This window comes from Clupea harengus, unplaced genomic scaffold, assembly GCF_900700415.2.
Source record: "Clupea harengus unplaced genomic scaffold, Ch_v2.0.2, whole genome shotgun sequence".
Taxonomy (NCBI): domain Eukaryota; kingdom Metazoa; phylum Chordata; class Actinopteri; order Clupeiformes; family Clupeidae; genus Clupea; species Clupea harengus.
Window position 1 is genome coordinate 217070 of NW_024879565.1, and position 10274 is coordinate 227343.

General features: G+C 41.2%; 1 protein-coding gene across 1 annotated transcript; it reads left to right on the forward strand.

Moving 5' to 3' along the window:
- The first annotated feature begins 1198 nt into the window (after positions 1-1198).
- On the forward strand, positions 1199-3213 carry LOC122128929 (GTPase IMAP family member 9-like). Its single transcript, XM_042703986.1, has 2 exons — positions 1199-1262; positions 1898-3213. Exons 1-2 carry the CDS (start codon positions 1199-1201, stop codon positions 2497-2499), a joined length of 666 nt encoding a protein of 221 aa, XP_042559920.1. The 3' UTR covers positions 2500-3213.
- The last annotated feature ends 7061 nt before the right edge of the window (positions 3214-10274 follow it).

Sequence of the window (10274 nt, forward strand, 5' to 3'; positions counted from 1 at the left end):
TTGGCGCAACGCATTCCAACGGAAGCGTGTAAATGCTCCGTGACAGGGAGCAGAACAGTGAGTGCACTCTGATTGCGTGTGTAGCAGTGAAGATTTGGTTTCTTCCACTTGCATCCTTTTTGTGCTATTTAATCACACTGAGCATGTGCATAAGTCATGTTGTTGGGGAAATAGTGGCCTCTAGGGGTTATGCATGTTTTACAGAGTGGCTCTCCTCAGAGTTCGGAGATATAAAGTCACGATTAGCATACTGTAAGGTGTCCCATGCTGCTGTGCTAAGGAGTCCCGTGATATTGTTTGTGCCAGGTGAATAAACCGGAGAACTTCACCCACGTCTCTCCCGGCTTTCTCTATGTAAAAAACTACACAACGCAGACACATTCAGAGGGGTTATACGTGCTATTTTAATGAAGTAACTATACTAAAACTATGCAAAATCGTATCGTTTTATACGTAAGGTTTCCGCAGTACCTTTCTAGTACCGGTACACCGTGCAACATTAGTCTATATGTTTTGTATACTTTATTGCAACTGTATAACACAAAAATAAAATTAAATAATAATTTTAAAAAAATCTTTGGAAGCCAGACTTTTTCGCGGACCCCGGTTTGAGAACCACTGCGGTAATCCATCCCTGCGCGCACACAGTATTGTATTGGTTTCTGTTGACGGACTTTTACTTTGACATCATAAAAGGCTCGTCTCGTGGCATAGGGAACAACTCTGACAGTTAGCAATATAGTTACGCACATATCTAGTAAGCCTCTATTGAGTTATGATTTCCTTGCACCCTCGAAAACAATAACTACGTTTTTTCACTTTCTTGTGTATTACAGTTTCACTCATAATTTTCAATAAAGGAGCAAGGCACTCGCTACCTGGCTCATGAAATCGAGTTTGGCTGACTGTTGAACTACGTGAACAGTACACCGCCCTAACTACACTTTCATGCTCCGGGAACGTTTTATCAAAATTGTCCCGTTGCAATAATAAGAGCACTTCTGTGTTCTAAAATAATCTCCAGGCTGCACTGCTGAAGTACTAGAGTTCTACCGTGCAGAAAAGAGTTTATACTGCTGAGGAAGTAGGCGGACCATTATGCAAATAACTCCATTATGGGGATTCTATGAAAAAGGATCAGCAGCACACCAAGACCCATTTCATTTGTGCGTAGACGTTCATCTGACGCTGAGAGAACATGGGAGGTTCGTCATCTACTCCATCTACTCCGTATACCCCACCTACACCGTCTATCCCTACAGGTATCAGTTTACTACGCACTGTTGATTTAGAGATTATTTTGATTTGTTAAAAGATACATTTTAGGCATTCAAAAGCGTTTTTCTTTTTTTCAAAGAACTGTTTCCAACATTTCTGTGTGAGAAGGGTTGAGTGAGTAGGTTTTAGCCATAGACTTCCAATGGCCATGAGAATACTGAGTATTCTTACTGTTCCACACATATACTAATATTGTTTTTGATATTTTTAATAGTTTGTACCACATGTAGTGTAGTACATTTGAGTATTTGTCATAAAGTTACAACCACGTAGGACAATCTGAGGTAAACCTTGTTCATTGTTCCGTGGTTTAGTTAAAAATGAACAATAGCTTCTCCCCTTCTCTTCAAATTCAACTTTATCTTTTAAATTGGAGCAACTGTTAGTTCTTACATCAAATCTAAATAACACTGCAACAGCTACTGCAGCAGTTTAGCAACCTATACAAAATCTGTAGCAGCCCATATATTACTGAGGTAAAGGAGATACAGTGTGTATGTTGATATGATGATTGTTGTGCATATATATATCCGTTTACTACTTACTACTACTCACTATATATATGACTGAAGTAAATCTGATACAGTGTGTATGTTGATATGATGATTGTTGTTTATAGGTGAATGCCTGAGGATTGTGCTGATTGGAAAGAGTGGAGTGGGGAAGAGTGCTGTGGGGAACACCATTCTGGGGAGACAAGAGTTTACCTCACAGTCGTCTGCCAACTCTGTCACAGACACTTGTGACAGAAGGAGTGTGCTTAATCCCAGAGAAATTGAGGTGATTGATACACCGGGTGTTTTACACTCTGACAGAGCTGCAGATGATGTCAAAAGAGAGATAGTGAAGTGCATTCAATACTCAAGTCCAGGGCCCCACGCATTCCTGCTGGTGATTCAGGTGGGCCGCTTCACTAAGGAGGAGCAGAATGCAGTCAGGGCCTTACAGGAGCTCTTTGGGGAAAAGTCTGCAGACTACATGATTGTCCTGTTAACTCATGGTGATGAACTTGGGCGTCAGACTATCAGTGACTATGTGGCCCATTGTCACCCCAAACTTCAGTCAGTGATACAGAACTGTGGTGGACGATACCATGTATTTAACAACAACAGCACTGACCGCACTCAGGTTGTTGAGCTGGTAAAGAAAATAGATGACATGGTGAGAGCAAATGGGGGAAGTTACTTCACTGAGGAGATGTACGAACAGACACAGAGGTGACAGAAAAAAACTATCTAGTGGCTCATTTGAGTTAGACAGACCTTGGTTCTGACTGAAGACTGAAGATAATTTGATCGTGCATCAAGTGATTCTGTAACATGGTTGGGCATCTTAGGTGGTTATGGAAAGGTATTGTGATATTGATTTAAGACTATGGTAATCCACTTACTGAAAAACATTTCTGACATTTTCATTGTTCTGCAATACCCAATTACATTTTTCATAGCTGTTTTTTTTACATTTTAATTAATTTTACTCTGTAGATTATTTTGTTGTATGACTGTGTTTAATTAAGTTGTTTAAGATAACTTGTTGATGGTGACTCAGGTGGTGTTTTGGTATCCAAATGTTCCAATGAGCTAATGATGACTGTGAAATACTTTAAAGTCATCATAGGTTGCTTGTTTGATACAAGTGTTTCATATGTGTAGTTCTGTTTTTAGAATTTCTTCAATCTTTTTCTCTGTAATGCATTTTCTTCCATTTATATTGAACAAATTCTTTAAAAATATACTGACTGTACTGGATGTGCTATTGAGAGAAAAATATCAGCTACCTCTCACTGTCAATAGCACATCCAGCTTCATCATGTAGCATGTCACTGTGACTAAAGTAAACTCACATTGATCCAGCTTCATCATGTAGCATGTCACTGTCTAAAATGCCTGTTACTGTAACAACCCTCAGTTGTCTAAATATATTTCAGTTTGTTGAAAACGTTTGTTGAAAACTATTTTGTATGATGTACATCCCAGCTTAGCCGGTTACCTGAGTTAGGTATGAGCTCAATCTTTCCCTTGTGTGACATCATCACAACATATTAATAGGCTACATTAATTTAAATCAACATTGACAAACATTGTTAAACATTCACACAGTTTATTTGGACCACATTGCCTAGTCCCTTTATTTGGTCAGCATCACAATTTCCATTCATATTCAGAATCATTAAAACAATGCACAAGGTCACAGTATGACCAGGACATGAACAGAAGAACAGAAGATTCAAACCTTGTATGAGAAAAGAGAGGAAGCACGTGAAAGAGGTGAAAAACAGATTTGAAAAAGTTGGTAGGCTAAATGCTAAGCAACATGTTTGGTACTGTTTTTTCCAGAGTTTCAAACTAAATTCTGACATCAAGCTGAGTTCCCCTCTCTTTGTTGCTGGTAATCCCAAATGTTGAGCTGTTTGGAATTGAAAAAAAGACCCATACTCGTCCTTATGAACAGGGAGACGTTCAGATGCCAACTGTGAAGGGGGGTTAGTTAACTTCTCGACTGTTGCAAGTAGCACAGGAGTATTATTTATATTTCTACTGATGATGTCAGAAGACAGACTGTGTTGCTTTGCATATTTCAGCATTATATGTGTGGAGCATCTCTTTATAGATCTGATAGTGGATCTAAAGTTTGTATTTGCTGTGTTTTTTCCAGTCTTCCTACACTCTTTTTAGAAAATTAACGGTTGGATTCTGTTTCCATGATGCATTCTGTTTGTCAGTGACTGTCTTAACATTTACTGGAGCAATGTCATCTATAATATTTAGCAATTTTGAATTAAAATTATTCAGCTCTTCAACTACTGAGTCTGACAGTTGACTCAAGGTCCTTGAAAGTGCCTGCTCAAAGAGAGCTCTTGTGTGATCATTTATGACTCTCTTTCTTACAGTCATAAATGTATTCTGAAGGTGTGAGGACATAAACACATCTAAGAAAACACCGATTTGATCAGATAAGGCCAAGTCTCTGACGGTTGTAGAGATATTGAGTCCCTTTATGATGACAAGGTCCAGGGTATGACCTCTATATGCTGTGTTAGACTAAAGGGTAACACGTAGTGCATTTACTTCCTCAACATTCCTGTTTTCTGGATTATCTACATGCAAGCTGAAATATAATGATATATTAAGAAAATAACAATGTAAAAATCATATATATAGCCTCTGCGAGACTTGGCACTTCTGCATGGTAACTCTCTGAGTTGTCTGTGAGTCTATTCTGTGAGTTTCTTAGTCTCTGTGATAGTTGGGCATGATCATGCAGGTAGAGAAGTGGGTTTGACATGGAAAGTACAGAATGAAGGTGGGGATGGAGTGGGTGGTTTGAGTGCTGGACCCTTAGGAGAGAAGGGTTTGACTTAGGAGAAAGTGGGAAACGAGTGCAAAGTACAAAGATAACATGAGTCACATTACTGTGCAGTATGTACACTTGACCTGGTGAGAAGGGTAATGTTTTACAGGGCTGTGCCTTAAACAAGTGTGTCTGATTGCTACCAGGAGATCAAAGTGCAGAACTAAAGCAGTTGCACTTTTTCTCAGTGTCTATTCAGAAGCGACGTCAGTCCAACCCCCCTGTGCTGTCATTACAACCATTGGTGTTTCTCAAAAGCATAGTTCCAACGATCAGTCGCAAAAATATCCACAAAGTTGGTTGGCTAGAATGACTGCCCGAGACCAGTCATTAGAAGTTGCATTAATTGCATTCATTTGACAAGCTTGACCCTCTCCCTACCTACCTGAACACTCACCAACTGAGAATTTCACTTTTCATACATTTTTAATTATTATTAATTCACACAAAAAACAACATATGTCTTCAAAAACAAGTAGCCCTAACCCATGGTACAAAAAAACACTAAGTCACTGGTCAGCGTTTCCCCCTAGAAATGCACTTATCTTCAAGTACAGAAGTTGCATAAATAAAAGAGTATGACGTCCTCTGATAATCTGGTGAAAGAGCTCATTATACAAGAAATTATTTTGGGGAAAATTCTCAATCTAATGTGACAGAATAGAATAGAATGTGACATTTCCTGTTTGAGTTTCTGCTACACGTCGTGTAGTCTGGTCTTGGACCGCTGCTAACTGCTTCTGAGTTTAAGTATCTTAGTGACTGCACTCACTACAAGGCCTTTAACATTACATAGACTTTGGGAATACTTCCCTACCTGTATTCTCCTGTCAACAGATGTAGTCACATTAAATAACGCTATTCAGCCCATTAGCAAACCTGTGGTAACATCGCAGCCTGAATTTCAAGAGAAATGGGTCACGTGAGGACGTAGTCAAAATAATTGATGTATGTACATGCATATAGATAGATAGATAGATAGATGGATACTTTATTAATCCCGAAGGAAATTTAGGTCATCCAGTAGCTTATACACTTAACTTAACTCACAAACATACATACACAAATCACAGTAGAATCACAGTAGAAAAACAATACACATAGGGAGAACATGTTCACAGGGAGTGGGGTGTATACAGATATTATACAGATATTATTACAGTGTGCAAAAATTGGTTGTGTCAGTGTTGATGTTCACGAGGAAAGTAGTGCAAAGAGTGCAGAGAGATAGTGTTCATGTGCTTGTGTGGATAGTGCAAGGATTGAGTACTTGTGCTTGTGTGTGTGAGGATAGTGCAAAGTGATATAAATAGTACAGTCTGTGCAATGGGCTAGTATAGCCAGTAAAAGAGTAAAAAGATAAAAAGATGGACAGTGGGATGGAAAAATTAAGAGCTGAGAAGAGGGGAGACTGAGGTAGACTCATGCAGAGAAGTCCATCTCCCTCCCCCTCCCCTTCTGCGTGGCGTTGTAGAGTTGTATTGCCCTGGGGACAAAGGACTTTCTCAGCCTGTCCGATGAGCATGACAGTGACAGGAGTCTGCCACTGAAAATGCTCCTCTGTCCGTTAAGAGTACTGTGTAGTGGGTGGTGGTCATTGTCCAAGATGGTCAGCAGCCTACTCAATGTCCTTTTCTCCGCCACTGATGTTAGGCAGTCCAGTTCCATGCCAACAACAGCTCCTGCCCTTTTCACCAGCCTGTCTAGTCGCCCTGCATCCCTCTTCTTCATGCTGCCTCCCCAGCACACCACAGCATAAAAAAGGACACTGGCAACAACAGACTGGTAAAACATGCGCAGGAGTTTGTTGCAGACATTGAAAGACCTCAGCCTCCTCAGGAAGTAGAGCCGGCTCTTACCCTTCTTATAGATGGCATCTATGTTGGCTGACCAGTCCAGTTTACTGTCCAGATGAACTCCTAAGTACTTGTAGGTGTTGACCACCTCCACACTGACACCCCCGATGGAGACTGGTAGCAGAGGAGGCTGAGACCTCCTAAAATCCACCACCACCTCCTTGGTCTTGGTGGCGTTCAGCTGCAGGTGGTTATGCCTACACCACTGCACAAAGTTGTCCACCAGGCTCCTGTACTCACCCTCCTGTCCATCCCTGATACATCCCACAACAGCAGAGTCATCAGAGAACTTCTGGATGTGGCACGACTCCGTGTTGTAGGTGAAGTCTGATGTGTACAGGGTAAACAGGACAGGTGAGAGCACAGTCCCCTGTGGAGCGCCGGTGCTGCACAACACAGTCTCAGATACGCAGTCTTTCAGCCTGACATATATCTGTAGCTAGAGCAAACAACATTGGATCAAACCTAAAATGAATCGCTCATTCTAAATGAAGATACTCCAAAATGTGTATTCAATGTAATGACATTGCCTTTAGTGACAACTGGCCAACTTTCTTGAGGAAGCATGGGCCGCTGCGGAGAGATGGAATCTGACCCTCCCGGGAGGTGCCAGTCTCCTCTCTAGAAATCTAACACATCACCTAGCTAAGGCTGATTGCTGACAATCCGACATTTCTTTGTTTGAAATATCAGCCTGTGCTTCCGCATGGCCACGTTTCACTGCAGGTGTGGAACAGAGGGGCCATTGGGAGCCTGCTTGTGTGAGTGGACTATGGAGCACATACACCAGGGAGAGAGAGAGAGAGAGAGAGAGAGAGAGAGAGAGAGGAGTGGGGGCAGGGCAGATGTGCAAGAGATGTAGAGATAGGGATGTACAAAGGTAAGAAAGAGAGGTGTGTATTGAATAGAGTGAGAGGAACAAAAGAGTGAGATAAAGACTGTTAAAGGTGCATAGAATAAAAGGGTGAAAGAAATGCAGTGCGAGAGGTAGAGGGAGAGAGAGAGAATGGGAGAAAGAGGGAATGGGAGAGGGAGAGAGAGAGAGAGAGAGAATGAGCACTGGAGGCAAAACTACTACCCTATACTAACCTCTGCTGCCCCAATAGAATCATTGCCCATACTTAATCACATACAAATGGTATTTTTACCCAGAACATCTAAGCACACTGTAAACCACACTGATAGAGTGAGAGGGAAATTACATTACAAAAGTAGGCCGAACTTGCCATCATTTTGGGAGAGGATACCAGCACCTGCCAATTGGCAACATGTTTTGTGGCTGTGAGGGACAACATCCCCTAATCGGAACATGATTACCACCCAACAACCCTATCTTCAGCCCCTCGTCTGTCTGCTCACACCATCTTTTTGTGTATTTTCTTTGCTTTATATCTGTATATGTACATAAACAAAAGTAAGTGTGTGTGTGTGTTTCACACACTTTAGATTAATATTCCGAATAGTCATGCTGATGCAATCGACAGTTGGACATGAAAGTAAAAACATTAAAAAATATTCATATTAGGCACAGAATAAGCTTAAAACACAGATGTTGCAGGTGGCTAACATTAGCTAGCTTAGGTGAGGTTACAGGACAGCCTGGAAGTCTAACAATACCTGGATCCTAAAAACAAGGAGGACAGAAGACAATTAAAGAAGAATAGACAGAAGAGAATCCGCAGGGGAAAGAGCTGATAAGATGGGGAAAGGATTTTGTTTTTCCATTGCTACCTTCTTTCTTCCTTAAACTAAGAGACAGCTGAACCTGCAGGAACTAGGAGAAATAGGTAGAGTGAACAGCCATTTATCTACCTCTAGAGGTAAGTTAAGATAAATTAATCTTCCAAGGGGACCCCAGAAACAGCAAAACCTGGACTGGGTTAGCTATCTAGCTAAGGGGCTAGAAACAACCCAGACCAGGACAGTTGACAGTTGGTTGCACATTTACCAAATGTACACCTGGCCCACACCCTGCCATCACCTCACAAGACCTATATGATCATGTGCATCTACACAAACCCACAATGGGAGTTTTCACAAAAGCACTGAAGGATGCAACACAAGAAATCCCCAAGACAAAAGGTCACTACCATGACGAGGTGAAGTAGAAGACACAGCCATGACTGCGCCCCACCCCCTAGGCCAGACCACTATAGCCCACCCCCCAGGCCAGATCTACACCCCCAACCAGGCCAACTAACATCCCACAACCTGTTTGAGCCTACAGCCCAGCTGCCCCAACCACCTGCATCCTACCACTGCAGTTATGCTGAGGCCCTGAAGGGGCAGCAGAGTGTTACTGACATGGGTGACATCAAACAAGTACAGTCCGACTCATATGAATCTGTTCATCAACGTACCTGTAATTGTATTGTGTTCAAAGTGCTCCATTTATTTACATACATTTCCCTCAGGTTTGCTCAAATTAAAATAAAATAAAAAACTAAAACAAATGTATTCATTTTCTGTATGGAACATACAGCGGTTGATTTCATCAACAGTTGGTGTAAACTGTAAAGAGTCTCAACAAGGACAAAGAAAAAATATAGATATGATAATACGGCAGTAGACATGGTAGTAGTCTTTATTTGACACTATGTGTCAAAAATGATTGATTAGGGGTAATAAATGTGTGATAAAGATGTCATAGATGATGGATCTGTATCCTGTCATCTGGTTGATATCTGATCAGCTGTCAATTCCTGACAGGTCCCCATTGTCCAATGGTTAAGCCATTGTGTTCTGGTTTAACCATTTACATTTTACATTTACCCCTTTAGTAGACGCTTAGCAGTCCTATGCGACTTACAAGGATGTATACACATTTTACATTTACACTGATGGTACAATGCACATCAGGAGCAGTGGGTTCAGTGTCTTGCTCAAGGACACTTCGACAGGGAATCGAACTAGCAACCTGGTGATTACTAAGCGAGTTCTCTACCTCGTGTACCACTGTCGGGAACCCCCACCCTATGTCCCAGGTAATGGGTCAGAACAATGGTATTGTGGTGATGTCTGAGGGTTGGTTGATGGCAGGCAGGTATAGCGCCAGCGGGGCTTGTATCAAAGGTTTGTGTCAACAGGTGTGAACATTGGTTGATAGACCCCCCCATGGGGTGAAACAATGGGTTCTGTCATAGATAACCAAGACCCCATTGATGTGTGAGTTTGTGAGTGCTGAGAAGTGTGGATGCCCCCCAAACTGTCATTAGTTGGCAGGCGCTCAAGCACACCTAAATCTTGTCAACCGGTGAGCTGTCATTCTTTCATTCTATTATAGAAAACTTTAACATGATATACACATAACCCACATGGTCTAATGGTAATGATACCGGGGTTATTCAATCTGGGGATCTTTGGTTTGATTCCTAGTGGGGACCAATATATTGTATATATATATGAGTCTAGAAGACTTAGTTTTGTTTAACATAATGCTAAGGCTTGCCCCATAAGACAAAGAAAAAGTCATCCCATTAGTTGATGGTTGAAAATGGCCAGAACATTTTGAAAAATAAATTATTTTGTTCTAAATTCTGAACAAAAGCCTTAAATTCTCAGTTGAGAAAACGACAGGCTAAATCAATTAGATGCCACTATAACATTACTAGAATTGAATACAAAATTGAAATATCTCGAGAACAGAAAATCATGTGGCGTAGATGGAGGGTACAAATGCTGAAACACAGCACCACTAAATTAAGAGAGGCAATCTTGAAATTATTCAATTTAACCATGTCTTGGGGGAATTATTTTGTGGCATCCTGAACAACAGAATAAGACAATTTA